Here is a 14,684-nt window from a genome sequence, read left to right as displayed (position 1 = left end):
AAGCAAATTATCTGACGCTAGAGAATAAAAGAGATAATTATCAAACCAGATAATATAAAAAAAGATAATTATCAAACATTGCCAAATTTTTATCTCTTTATCACACGCGATACGTTTCCCGAAATGAATCGCGCTCGAAGGGGTTAAACGACGTTCCCGCTAAATGGACGACCCTTCGCATTGACGAGCGCGGCGTCCATTCAACCCCCGTAACATGGTGTATCCAATTATATCGAGGCACTCCCGCCGGCGGGTGGTGTGCAAGCCACGTGGGTGTGTGGGCGTCGGTGCAACGGCCGCGGAAAGCGAACCTGGAAGGCCGGAGGGGGTGAGAGGGAGATTGAAGTTGGGCCGCCCGATGCGGGGATGGAGTTTCCCCGAAAGAAATTTCAATTACACCGACGCCCTTCCTCGTGCTGCGCCCTCGAGCACGCTTTCGTGGAAGCTAGGCGAAGGCTCTTCGCGGTCCGCAACATCGGAAGGGTAGGAGTGCGGGAGGGTTCTCCCTTTTCGCTCCTCTTGTCGCTCGCGAGTCCTTGACGCTCCTGCTCCTGCCGCCTCCTTCCGTTCGCTCTCGCACGCACAAGCTTCCCTTCCGTTAGGGGATGGGTGCACCGGCTGTAATCGCAATAAAGTTTCTTTTCTGCTGCCCACCGCGAGTGTTTGCTTTAATCACGTCGAGTTCTCGCCAGCTGACTCGAGAAGACGAGAGCGATGAATGACGGAGTGTTTACACCGTAGCTCTAGCATGGTGCCTTAACCCTTCAGCTGATGAGCGCGCCGAGATTGACATTTTCATAAAAAGCTGGGGCTAAAAGCGAGAGTAAAAGTCCACGGATATCTTGCGGATAAAACTCGTAAAACTCGTGTTAATTGATCGACACACACACAGAGAAGTCCAGGCAATTCGAAATTGCAATAGCGTTGCAAAAAGCTCAGCTTAAATCGGGCCCAGATCGTTCTGAATTTTTGGGCAAAGTCTGTCATTCCGTCCAGCTGAAAACAAATCGAACGAATCGATAGCAATGGAAAGATATTTAGCCGTCCCTATATATCGCCGCGTGCTCTTCTGCCTAAGCCACTCGCCCCATTTCGGTCATTCTGGATGGACATGCAGGAAAGAGGAACGTCTTCGGGATTAGATTTATCTCGTATGAACCGACGGATCTCAACGAGAACACTCGCTGCAGGACAAAGGACGAGAATGATATACAGCGACACGTGTCGGAGTTTTCTCCGAACGCAGAAAATAGGATCTAACCGACCCTCTTTGTGCTTGGATAAGGGGTGGCGTGCGATCTGATGATTTCGGCGATTCCCCCCGAATTGTAGCACAAATTCTCATATCTTATTTATCACCCCAAATTCGCCCATTTTTTATCTTTCGTGGTGTCCTCAATGAAATAAGTTTTGACAGCAGCAATGAATATTTCTTTTTGATACTTATCTAATTTTTTCGGCGATTCAGAGCGTGGACATTGATTGAACTGTCCTAGGAATATTTTATGATAATGTCATATAAATTGATCAACGTGATACACGCGAGTTATACCTTTTGGGCGATATACATTATAAATTACACGTAACTGTTACACGAAACAACGTTACATAATACAACACGAATATCCGCGATAACACAAGTGTCAAAATGATTTTCGTTCGCTCTTCAGGCTCGTCAAATCGTTAAAATCGGAAAAGAAGCCTCAGGATTCCCCATAAATACCGCGTGCTCTCTCGTTTCATTTCCGCGAAGTACTAATACACAAAGAGTAAATAATTTCAACCCCGTTCAGCCACCCCACAGAAAACGGTGGTCTGTTCATTGTTGAAAACCTGCGACAAGTCTGCGTGTGGCGAAAACAAAATTTCACGGTCAAATTATGGTTTCTGCCCGAGCATCAGCTCGAGCGCAAGGGTTGGCTCGTGCGTGCCAATCCGCGCGGAACGATTACCTTCGAGACGAGCGAGCAGCGCAGGGGTGTTCTCTCGCTAGGTAGCCGGCGTACCTTTCTCCTCCACTCAGCCAGGCCGGTGGTATTACATTATAATTAAGCGTGCGCGTACGTAATTGCTCGACGATGTCGTCGCCGTCGATCTAAGGACCCTTCGTCAGGCCCTTCGTCGTCGCCGCCGTCGTCGTAGGTGGCAAAACTCCCCCCGCGAAATGCACCAACGCTTTATTATCGGTCGACGTGTCCGGTTACCCCGGCGGCGCATCTGAAATTCGAGGCGCGTGCTGTGCGCCGGAGGGAAGCCAGCAGAACGCCGCATTTTGCACGCGGTGGCCATGTAATGGGGTGTCCCTTACTTGGACTTCCCTTTTTTCGTCAGAGAAATTAAGCACCTGCGTCAAAATCGAGAGGTACGTCGCTGAACCTTTACCGGGGAAATGAAACAATGGTACTTTGTTCAATTATAATAATTACAATAATTCGCGATACAGCGATATTAATCGCGCTTTACGTATGTTAGGTCAGAATGAAGCGATTAGATTTAAAATTTATTAGTTTTATTAATTTTATTCCTTTTATTAAATTTTTAAATTGTTAATAAGATTAACATATGGATAATCTGAACTTGAGGAGAAGGAAACCAGAAAACAACAAAATTGCAACTTTAACTTTAACTTTTTTCACTGAATACCTAATTCAGCGATGATGAAATAATTGATGACAAATAATTTCCTGTTATGTGCACCTCGATTGTGCACAGCTGCGGGATTTCTCATTTGCACAGGTCGCTTAATGACAATGATATTGAAGCCGCGCTAAACGGACAGCGGGATTGTCGATTGCAACGGCTTAGTTGCGATGTAATTTGCCAAATGGCCGTATTAATCTGTCTAATGGATGGATATTCACACAAGCAGCAACCATTCGGACGCGACGTGTTAATTGAATATGCACGAAGTATGATCGATCTGCATATCGCGAGTTTCAGTAATGATATAGATGCAGAACGATTAACCCCTGCAACTGAATTGAAAATACGGCGACTGTGTGTCTGTCAGTATACAGGTGTTTCTACTGCACGTTCTACTGCGTTAAGCATCATTTCTCGAACTTTCACATATTCATCACGTAAATGATTGAAGTTTGAAAATATTTATTATTTATTCATAAATAAATAACTTTTTTAAACACTTTTACAAAAATAATTATTTATAAGATATTTGTTTTATTAGCAAACTCTAATTCTAAGATCATAAATTTTGCTGCACGTTCTACTGCGTTAAGCATCATTTCTCGAACTTTCACATATTCATCACGTAAATGATTGAAGTTTGAAAATATTTATTATTTATTCATAAATAAATAACTTTTTTAAACACTTTTACAAAAATAATTATTTATAAGATATCTGTTTTATTAGCAAACTTTAATTCTAAGATCATACATTTTGCTGCACGTTCTACTGCGTTAAGCATCATTTCTCGAACTTTCACATATTCATCACGTAAATGATTGAAGTTTGAAAATATTTATTATTTATTCATAAATAAATAACTTTTTTAAACACTTTTACAAAAATAATTATTTATAAGATATTTGTTTTATTAGCAAACTCTAATTCTAAGATCATACATTTTGCTGAATGAGTTCTCGTGAATCCGTTATCAGACTCGGAAGCTGCAAACAATTGAATTTTCGCGTTGATACGGTTACGTAACGGGCGCGCAGAGGATCTGAGGTGTGCAGAGACCCAATACCCTCCAAAAATTCCGGGTGGCCTACATCGCCGATGATTCAAATATCCTTCGCCGAGTCGATAGTTCTCGCATTGAGTCCACAGTCAACAGACTATTCATTTTAATGCAAGCAGATAATTCACGTTAAATTTAACGCATGGCGCAACATCAGAAGTATTGTTATTTCAAGACGGATGGAGTCTTTTCGCTGTTTACTCGTTCGTTCGTCTGTTGTCGAAAATATGGTGTAACAGCAGAAACTTTAACAGTTTTTGTAAAAATGCTGCCGTTCCTGTGGAAAATGTGTGTACGAAATAATTCAACTATCTTATGTGCAAATATTATAACTATTTTTCCAGGAATTAAATTAATAATTGATCAAGTAATACACATGTGTAGAAATATATTCAAGTAATATTATCATTATGAGGAACATTTTGACTATTGCACGCACCACGAGACGTGTATTGCATAAAGAGAGGAAAATATATGATTAATGATATATCGGATAGTGTGTTTTATAAATATCTTACCATGAGAAACAGGTACAGGGTTAAAGCGATATTACATTATTAACTCTTAACATCGACCGTTCGCTATACTACATGAATAATGCACACACGTTCCCCCAACAAATTCCGACGTGAACAACAGCTATAAATATATGCAACATCGCCTTAAGTACTATTTTCCAAGAATCCACGTGTACTCGCCCAATTCATCACTGTATTATTAAATTTCAATATCATTCCGTTACTATACGATTCTCCCCCGCACACCTCCCGCCATAATATTGCCGCATAAATAATAGTCGCCGGCCGCGCTCTAAATTCGAGTCGAATCGGCTTTGCCGGAATACGATTTAATCTTACTTACCTAGAAGCAACCGGGTTAAAAATTCAAATCAACCCCTCATCGATTTCGCGCGCGACATGCAACGAGCTATTCTCTACGTATCTGCAGATTGCAGATATTCGCAATCTCCTCTGTTCTTACATACATGTGTACCACATGCTTATATTTTATTCTCATGACGTCAAAATTTATTATTTTAATATTTTATCTGACGAGCTGACCAGTCGGAGCTTTCGAAAGTGCGAGGAATCAGACGCGTCGGAGACAGATTGTTTTTTAATCAGATTCTGCGGATAAAGAGTTGCGGTCATCAAGTGACAAAGGGGTGTTCTATCAAGAGAGAGATGGACGTATACATAATTGGAAGGACCGCAGAGTGCGGTCGACCGAGCATACTCCAGCTTGCCGCAACGATCATCGTATTTTACTACTTTCAGGTGAGGAGAGGGAGCTCCGACTGAACGAGGCGAGCTTCGAACGGGCGGCCGCGTTACTCCGGCGGGTTCCGGAATTCACTATAGCCGCCGCGCTACGCCAGGAGGAGGCCAATTCCGGGACGATCGTCGCCTTTTCGCACGGGAACAATAGGTACGAAATACCGAAAAGTTCTATCCGAATTTACCCACCGCTCCCCCTCACCCTGCTTACCACCCTTCGGCAACACCGCTTGGGAATTTCGGGCTCGGTAGCCGGAACAAACGCCGAGCTGTGACCTACTTCGAGGATGTCGAGGATGATGTGGACCTAGAGCAGCAAGGAGGAAATATATTTTTTATCCAGCTAGATCTTTTTGCGATAAAAATATCGTGGAACATATCTGCGACACGTACGAAATTATCAAGTATTTGTTATGAACCATTTGGATCCTCACATGAAGCTATTTTCATGATCCGCAGCTTCTCCACGAATAATTATGGGATAATTCTTGTCCCGCTGCATTGTTCCGCTTTACAACGTCATTCACTGCTGATGTGCATGGTGCAATAATTCCACTGTCATGTTACTTCATGATTTAAATCGACGACGTCGACGTTACACGATGTATGCAACCGGGACAATGAATTATTGCTCGCTCGACAGTAAAGTGTTATGATAATGTCGCGACTCGATTATTGTGAGGAATTATTGCTCAATTTTATTTGTCACTTTATGTCAGTTTATGGTTTTGCCGGTTTTGCCGTAGAGCAAGCGTAAACGAGCACTTTAGCTCGACACTGCATCCTTTGTTAGTGTTTATAGAATCTAGTCGTTTTGACCCAGCTGACACAAATTGGATGGGCTTGCCCTCGCGCACATTACATGGTTAACATGCCACAATTACGATTAATTTAAATGAAAATCCAATAAACTCCTCAAAAGCTAATAAGCTTCTCAGAACTTGATTATGTATCGGCTATAAATTATATATCCCGTTAGCGGTGACAACATAATTCAATTGTTTTGCAATAGACACGAGGTCTACATTGGAGCTTTAATTCATCAATTATTATGCAACAAAGATTCAATCATCCGCATAATTAATCGCAAACTTTCAAAATTAAATTTCTCATGTTATCTTGAAAAAGTTGTTAAAATTATACAAATTACGAGGGAAAATGGATACTACATACGCATAGCAATTCGAATCTGAAATAATTAGAAAAATTGAATCGTCAGTCTTGTAGTTGTCAGTTTACAGTCCAATCGATAAGAAATAATGCGAGGATTACGTGCGTCAGGTACTTGGAGCTGCAGAGCAGCGGCCGCAAGGACGAGCTTCGACTTCATTACGTATCACGCCGCGACGGAACCGTACACGTCGAGGCGTTTCCTTTTCGACTGGCCGACGGTGCCTGGCACAGGGTCGCCCTGAGCATAAGTGGCTCGCAGGTCGAGCTGCTGGTCGACTGTCACCCCTTGTACAGGCGACTGCTGAGGCCCGGTCCACCCGACACCAATTTCACCCTGCCGCAGCTCCAGCTCTGGGTCGGACAGAGGAATGTCAGGCACTTCCTCTTCAAGGTGAAGCCGCACGTTTTGCTGCAGCATGTGTTCGCGACTTTAATCCTTTTCGCTTTGTAAAAGATTGTCATGTATTTATAAAATTACCTTGGATCTTTTATTTGATTTCGATTTGTCGAGAGAAATGTCGTTAAAATGTGGATTTCGAAAAGACGTTTCTCTCGTTACGATCACGTGAGAGATTCGACGACCGACTAAATTTTTCGTACGATTTCCGCGCCATAGGGTGCTTTGCAGGACGTCAAGCTAATAGCGGGACCTCACGGGTACCTTTCCCAGTGTCCTCAACTCGACTCATCCTGCCCCACATGCGGTCAATTTTCGATATTACAGAATACCGTGGAACAGCTGATGCACAATCTCAACGAGTTGACGCGTAGGGTGAGTGATCACGCCACTTCGATTGCACTGAAGCGATCGACACAGAGACAATTATTAGTTCCTAATTAGAAATATTTTTCTAAGGCATGCCGTATATGAAAAACAATATCATATTGTTTATCGTTAGAAAACAGAAAAGACAATGTGCTTTCGTGCTCATGGACATCCTTCCTTTCAGCTAGCCGCTGCAGAGGGCAGGATAAGCAAAGTGGAGGAATGCGAGTGCCAAAAGTCTTGCAGAGCGAACGGTACCGTTCACGAGGACGGCGCGATATGGGAGAAAGGCTGCCAGCAATGTTCCTGCATCCACGGTGAAGTTGAATGCAGGCCGACTCCCTGCAGTCCGGTTACCTGCAAGAACCCTGTCATTCGTAAGGGAGAGTGTTGTCCGTCTTGTCTCAGTAAGTATTAAACGTTATTAGTTACTGAGCCACCCTCTCGGTGCACTATCTTAACTTCCATTCCTAGCCACGTACGTTTCCTTAAATGTATAAATTCAGTAAAAACATTTTATTCATAGTTCAAGCATTATCGAATTCCGAAATAACGAAATCAATTTCGACGCATCTGAAAGTTCTGTAATGTAGAACCTTGCTCAGAATACGCCATAGTTTACGAATCATTCATATTCTATACATTTCTTGGCTTTGGATTGCACATGTCCTTTGCACTCGCGGATATAACTCTCTCTCGAGCATCTTGATATAACGTCACCTTTACGCGAATCCACTCTTCCGCTTTCACGCACGCAACCGGCTGATTAGTTGGCGTAGCGTGTGTCTTCGTTGTATCATCGACCGCTTCCGCGTCTCGTGCCTCAAGTTACTGATCTCGTTATTCACGTATTCGCCTCTCTAGAGCAATGTTACTTGCGCGGCGTAATTTACGATCACGGCGAGAAGGTCTCGCCGAAACAGTGCGTCGAGTGCGACTGCTACGATGGTAGCTTCACCTGCAACAGATTCGACACCGACACCAGATGCCCGCCGCTACCGTGTCCACCCGAAAAGCAAATCAGCGTGGCGGAAGAATGCTGCAAGTTTTGTCCAGGTAGGTCCTCGTCCGGAGAACAATGCGGAAATAGATCACTTGCGACATCTCCGAAACGGATAGCAGTAAATCCGACATCTCGCATCCACGCGAGAATTTTGCGACCGGTTTGAGAGAATTAATATTTTTATTAAATGTAGCAAATGTGTTTATTCTGTTCTCTTTGTCTGTCACGCGAGCATCAAGTATCACCGATTGGACATCGGTGAAATATTTTATTGCCGGATCATTCAGGAATTTAAAGAATAAATTTACAACGCGGCATGTTGTAACGAGCCCGAAAGAATGGCAAGCATGAAGAAGTAACACGACAGCTTTGCGACTAGAACGGCAAAACGGGGCGTAGTTCGCATAGCTCGCGCATCATTAACTTTTATTAACCCTCTCATGCATGAAGTTTCTTTGCCGGCAATTTGATGCTCCTCCCTTTCTGCTAGTCTCGAGTCAATGCATATGCATCCATACGTGAATCCACAATTGTATCAAAATGAATAAATAACTGTTATAGAAACATGTATAGAAATATGTCATATCAAAGGATAAAGCAATGATTGCATATTTATATTATTTTTACGATAATTACATAACACGATTCGTAAGTTATCTTATGTACAAAAGTAGAAGATCAAATTTCTACGGACTCGTACTCTTTCTTACTAATTAATTAATCTCTGTCTCTTAATTAATTAAGTCTCTGGTAAGCATGGGAGGGTTACCGACGATGAATTGAACGGCCGTTTTTCCGTTAAACCGTTAACCTGTAACTAGTTAAACTTCTAACCATCCTTTATACCTGGCTAACACAATTTAACCAGGGGTGGACTACTGCGCGAAAGGCCACAAGTGTCACGCTAATGCATCCTGCCTGAATCTCCAGACGACGTATGCCTGCCATTGCCATATCGGTTTCCAAGGGGATGGTCTTAACTGTCACGGTACCTAATACCTTACCTAACTTATTCGTACGATTAATTGTGCGTGAAACATCTCCCTCCACGTCAGACCTATCCTCGTACGAGAAGCATGCAAAAGTTTATAATGTGTCGGTAAAATCCTCGCATGATTTATTTTCTATTTCGTTTCAAATAACAACGACTACTTCAATCAAGCAAATAGTTTTATTATTTACATATATTTTATTATTTAATAGTTTTATTATTTAATAGAGAAATAATTTAGAGACGATAGTTTAAGTCCAAGATGAACCTAATCACACACATATATGTATATACCTTTCATCATTTAATATTAATTTATTTATCACATGGATTGTATAATGTACTTTCAATTCAACATATTTCTTTCACATTTTTCCATCACAAGTACCAAGAATTTTGTTTCACCTTATTTTTAACATCCTCACACGAATCTTTTAGTGCAATAAATTAATGGGATAATTTATAAGAAGATTTAACTATAATACATAATTAATATCACTCTCTTTCCTAATCATTCAGACGTGGACGAGTGCAAACAACAAGGTGGATCGGACGGTCACCATTGCAACGCGAACACGAGGTGCGTCAACGCGATCGGCTCTTACACATGCGAGTGTCTTCCCGGTTACTATAGGATCGACAAGTTCAACTGCGCCGAAATGGACGAGTGCGCGAATAATAGTCATAAGTGCGACAAGCATGCCACGTGCGTGAACACTGCCGGCAGCTACTACTGCATCTGCAACGACGGCTACGTAGGCGATGGCTACACATGCAAACGTATAGTATCGCCTTCCATGCATTATATAATATAATCAATCTTTCTTAATTTTTAGTTTTCAGTTAGCATTTTTTTGTTATTCACTGTATAAATTATTATTTTGATACTCGGTCGTTATGTGTAATAATGGTAAACATGTTTGCTAAAGGTAACAAAATAAAACAAGAAATTTTATTTCTATTAAGTTATTATTGTTTGAATTCATATAGTATATTGATCAGATAAATGTTTACGTTTTTCTCAAACGGATTTACACACATTCGAGCAATTTGCGGAATGATGATTGAACAAACATACACTTCATTGAACGATCTCGTAACGCTGCAAATAGAAAACGATTCAATGTACTCTCTTTATTGAATCATTCGTTCTCCGAATGAGTGTGTGTGTGTGTGTGCAAACGATCGTAACTGTTACAGCACTCCCATCGCGTCGATCAGTAAAGGAAGATTTAGTAAAGTGGAGAATGTTTATTTTTCTCCAACGTTCCTCGTTTCACAAAAGACTGTAATAAGAGAGAAAATAAATTTATCTTTCTCAAATCGACCGTTCTTTAATACTGATTGCTTGATTGTTTTTCTTTTCCTTAAACGAATTAACTACACGTCACAAAGTAATCCGCAAACTAGCAAAATCAGAAAATGACATCGAGTCACAGTAGAAATTCCATTTCTAAATAATCTTACCTAACTAAAATACTAAAGTCGAATATTTATCTTGTGCAGCCGTGTGCAATCAGACCTGCCAGAACGGCGGCGAGTGCGTAGCACCCGAGAGGTGCTCCTGCCGGCGCGGTTACATCGGCAACAGCTGTGAGCTCGACCTGGACGAGTGCGCGAGCGATCTGCACCGATGTCATCAGTCGTCCACGTGTTTCAACATGCCCGGCTGGTATTACTGCCGTTGCAAACCCGGTTACAGAAGCGCCCTGCACGACAGCACTCAGGGCACCCAGTGCGTCGACATCGACGAGTGCAACGATCTGACGCTCGAGAGGAAACACACGTGTCACCCGACCGCGAAATGCGTCAACACCGAGGGCGGCTATGAGTGCGTGTGCCCGAAAGACTCCGACGAGTCTGGGGTGGAGTGCAAGCTCAGTGAGTTGATTCTTTTCATCGAGACACTTTCGTCCCTTGAAGCTGTACCGTTATTAATTAATTAAATTAATATTATATTAATTAATTTTAATTTTAATTAAATTGATTTATTATTATTAGTGGGTTGAGTAAAAAATAATTTCGTATTTTTTGGTCAAAGTCAAAGACAAAATTTTGATTTTAAAAAATAACTTCATTAAACAATGTATGCACCATTTTTTTCAATAACATTTCGCCATCTTTCAGGTAATTTAAGAATTCCATCCTCCCAAAACTCCCCAGTGTTCTGAGTGAAAAATTCCTCAGGGTGTTGTTTGCAAGCTTCCAAAGAAGTGAAATTTTTTCCATTAAGCGAATTCTGTAACGATCTGAACAAGTGGAAATCTGATGGTGCCAGGTCAGGTGAATATGGCGGATGAGGCAAGACGTCCCACCCAAGCTGCAGTAATTTTTGACGGGTTGCCAAAGATACGCGCGGTCTAATGTTGTCTTGATGGAAGATGACACCATAACGATTGCTCGATTCTAGTCGCTTCTCGTCGATTGCTGCCTTCAACTGGTGCAGTTGGGAACAGTACTCCTTCGAATCAATTGTTTGATTTTGTGGAAGCAGTTCATAATATATGATTCCTTTCCAATCCCACCAAATGCACAATATGACTTTTTTGTGTGTATGGTTTGCTTTGGTGTGGTTTGCGGCGGTTCATCTCGCTTCCCCCACGATCTTTTGCGCTCAACATTCTTGTATACAATCCACTTTTCGTCGCCCGTTACTATTCGTTTTAAAAATGGATTGTTTTCGTTGCGTTTGAGCAATGAATCGCAGATGGAGATGCGGTCCATTAAATGTTTTTCAGTCAAATTATGAGGTGCCCAAATATCGTACCGGGACACGTAGCCAAGTGTGTGCAAGCGGTTCACAACGGTCTTCTGAGATACGTTGACAATTTGTGCGATATCTCGTGTCGTATAATGTGGATTATTTTCAATCAACGTCTTGATTTGATCATCATCTGCAACCAATGGCCTACCTGAGCGCTTTCCATCTTCACACGTATCACTAGCACGAAATTCCACAAACCGGTTTTGGCACACACGTTCGCTTACGGCATCCTCCCCATACACAGCACGTATCTTTTCTTTAGTTTGCGTTGCGTTTTTCCTTTTGTGAAAATAAAAAAGCATCAAATACCGAAAATACTGCTTGTTTTGCTCCATGTTTACAATGCCACTAAATACAAACTACTGAATCGAGTTTGATGAATGATGACTTTGTACACACAGGAAAACATAACCTTTCAGAAAAATAATGGTAATGCCACATCTTGAGTGAAGTTAGCTGCCAATATTTTTTCTTAATGACATCTACCCAAAATACGAAATTACTTTTTACTCAACCCAATATATTGTATTGGGTTGGCCAAAAAGTAATTGCGTTTTTTTCCAATAGATGGACATACATGTCTTGAAATGTAACTACTTCATTCTAAACCGCAAATTCATTATGTAGGTTAACAACTCACAGTTCAAGCTTGTTTTAGAAAAAGAAAGTACACGATTTCGTTAACAATTGTTTGTTTGCCGTCGATTTCAAAATGGAAAATCAAAAAGAACATTTTCCTCATATTTTGTTTTATTACTTCCGAAAAGGGAAAAACGCTGTGCAAGCTCATAAAAAGTTATGTCATGTATATGGCGAAGATGCTTTAAAATTGCGGTAATGTCAAAATTGGTTTACTAAATTTCGATCTGGAGATTTTAATGTGAAAGATGCACCACGCTCAGGAAGGCCAATCGAAACTGATGATGACAAAATAAAGGCACTGATCGATTCCAATCGGCGTTTAATGACACGAGAGATTGCTGAGAATCTTAACATATCGAAATCGAGTGTTGAAAACCATTTAAAACGACTTGGATACATTAGTAAGCTCGATATTTGGGTACCACATGAGCTCAAAGAAATTCATCTCACTAAGCGTATTGACATCTGCGATTCTTTTTTGAAACGTGAGGAAAATGATCCATTTTTGAAACGTATAACAGGCGACGAAAAATGGATCGTCTACAACAACGTCGAACGAAAAAGATCGTGGAGCAAGCGTGATGAACCTGCTCAAAGCACTTGAAAAGCAGATATTCACCAAAGAAAGATTATGCTGTCAGTCTGGTGGGACTGTGTATTTTGAGCTGCTTGCAAGGAATCAAACCATTAATTCAGACGTATACTGTCGTCAACTGGATAAATTAAATGATGCCATCAAACAGAAACGTCGAGAATTGGTGAATCGCAAAGGTGTTGTGTTTCACCATGATAACGCTAGACCACGTACAAGTTTGGTCACTCGTGAAAAATTGTTGCAGCTTGGATGGGATGTGTTACCATGATGTTACCACATCCACCATATTCGCCAGACCTGGCACCATCAGATTACCATTTGTTTCGTTCTTTGCAAAACGCCTTGAATGGTAAAACCTTTACTGCTGATGAGGATATCAAATCGTTCTTGTAATTGTTTTTTGCTGAAAAAGATAAGAACTTTTTTGAGCGCGGAATCATGAAGTTGCCTGAAAAATGGCAAAAGATAATCAAACAAAATGGACAATATATTGTTTAATAAAGTTTTTGTTTCCCATGAAAAATTCGTCTTTTATTTATGTAAAAAAAACGCAATTACTTTTTGGCCAACCCAATATATTATTATTGTATTCGTATTATTTCGTGTCATCGTGACCATATTTTTAATAATATGAAATATCATATCGATGCACATCGCTTTAATCCGACGATGCTTCGCAGGCTGCTGGTTCGAAGATCGTGAAGTGAACAATGGCGACGTTCTGGCGCCGGCCGGCAATCCTTGCAGAAGATGCACCTGCCAGGACGGCGTGATCACTTGTAAGGACCCTGTATGCGACTGCAGTGCACCGGGAAGCCACAGGGACAAGTGCTGTCCGCAGTGCGACCCAGCGGCATCCTGCAGACACCAGGAGCTCCATCACCTAGTCTTCAGAAGCGGCGAACGTTGGATATACCAGTGTCAGACCTGCGAGTGCCTGGTAACGAATCTGTCCAGCGAACGAAATGCAACACGCGTTCGTGCGCTCGTAAATTCCACGAAAATTTGAAACATTCGCGTTAGCGAGTTCATATCACGATTTTATATTATTTTCTAAATTAATTAGAATTAATTAAGTCTCCGCAAATTGTAGCATTCTCGTTCTTCAACCTCGCGCTCTGTTGCAGTACGGCGAAATAGACTGCTGGCAGATGGAGTGTCCACCGGTGACCTGCTCGAACCCTGTAACCGAGGAGGGTGATTGTTGCCCGCGCTGCGAGGACGATCCCTGCGCACGAGAGGTGCTGGCGAACGGCACCTTGCTCACGGTTCCTAGTCGTCCCCAGCCGTGCAGCTACGCCGGCATCATCCACGACAGCGGCAGCTCCTGGCAGGACCCCTACGACAAGTGCACCACGTGCGAGTGCAAGGTAAGGACGCGGATCGGCTGCAACAACCGTCCGTCGCAGGACCAGCAATCGCCGGTCCTCCGATCCGGTCCCGTGCGAGATCTGAAGGATACGGATAGGATAAGGGGGGTTTCACCAAAAAACGCCGACGCCATGGGCACGGAAACAGCGGATGATCGCCTGGAAGATTACTAAATTTTTCTCTCAAGTTTCAAAATTGTAAAGTGCGTCCGAAAGTGCGTTGGTTCAATATAATTTTGGGAGACGAGATGATGAGAGATAGAATTTTAATCTTTCGTGTGTCTCTACGAGCAAGTACGTGAAATAATTAGCCGCGTGGTTGATCGTTAATTGCAATGCGACAAAGTGCGACGAGAAAACGCAGACCATCCCGTGGTCTCGGTGCCCATCGCGCCTTCTC

The 14,684-nt window shown here is 42.1% G+C and overlaps 2 protein-coding genes across 4 annotated transcripts in view; one reads left to right on the top strand and one right to left on the bottom strand.

The window, feature by feature from the left end:
• Nucleotides 1-14,684, top strand: part of LOC105277036 (protein kinase C-binding protein NELL1) — a 66,979-nt gene that overhangs the window by 42,453 nt on the left and 9,842 nt on the right. For all 3 annotated transcript variants that reach the window (XM_026968146.1, XM_026968145.1, XM_011335158.3), the window contains exons 3-12: nt 4,981-5,131; nt 6,262-6,544; nt 6,770-6,925; nt 7,104-7,326; nt 7,784-7,975; nt 8,791-8,910; nt 9,433-9,693; nt 10,420-10,794; nt 13,595-13,854; nt 14,042-14,284. In XM_026968146.1, coding sequence (XP_026823947.1) covers nt 4,981-5,131; nt 6,262-6,544; nt 6,770-6,925; nt 7,104-7,326; nt 7,784-7,975; nt 8,791-8,910; nt 9,433-9,693; nt 10,420-10,794; nt 13,595-13,854; nt 14,042-14,284 — 2,264 coding nt within the window. The remainder of the gene's footprint in view (nt 1-4,980; nt 5,132-6,261; nt 6,545-6,769; nt 6,926-7,103; nt 7,327-7,783; nt 7,976-8,790; nt 8,911-9,432; nt 9,694-10,419; nt 10,795-13,594; nt 13,855-14,041; nt 14,285-14,684) is intronic.
• Nucleotides 10,985-12,207, bottom strand: LOC113561614 (histone-lysine N-methyltransferase SETMAR-like). Its single transcript, XM_026968148.1, has one exon. It carries the CDS (start codon nt 12,010-12,012, stop codon nt 11,347-11,349), a length of 666 nt encoding a protein of 221 aa, XP_026823949.1. The 5' UTR covers nt 12,013-12,207; the 3' UTR covers nt 10,985-11,346.

This window comes from Ooceraea biroi, chromosome 3 (assembly GCF_003672135.1).
Source record: "Ooceraea biroi isolate clonal line C1 chromosome 3, Obir_v5.4, whole genome shotgun sequence".
NCBI lineage: Eukaryota > Metazoa > Arthropoda > Insecta > Hymenoptera > Formicidae > Ooceraea > Ooceraea biroi.
This window is presented reverse-complemented; position numbering and strand designations above follow the sequence as displayed.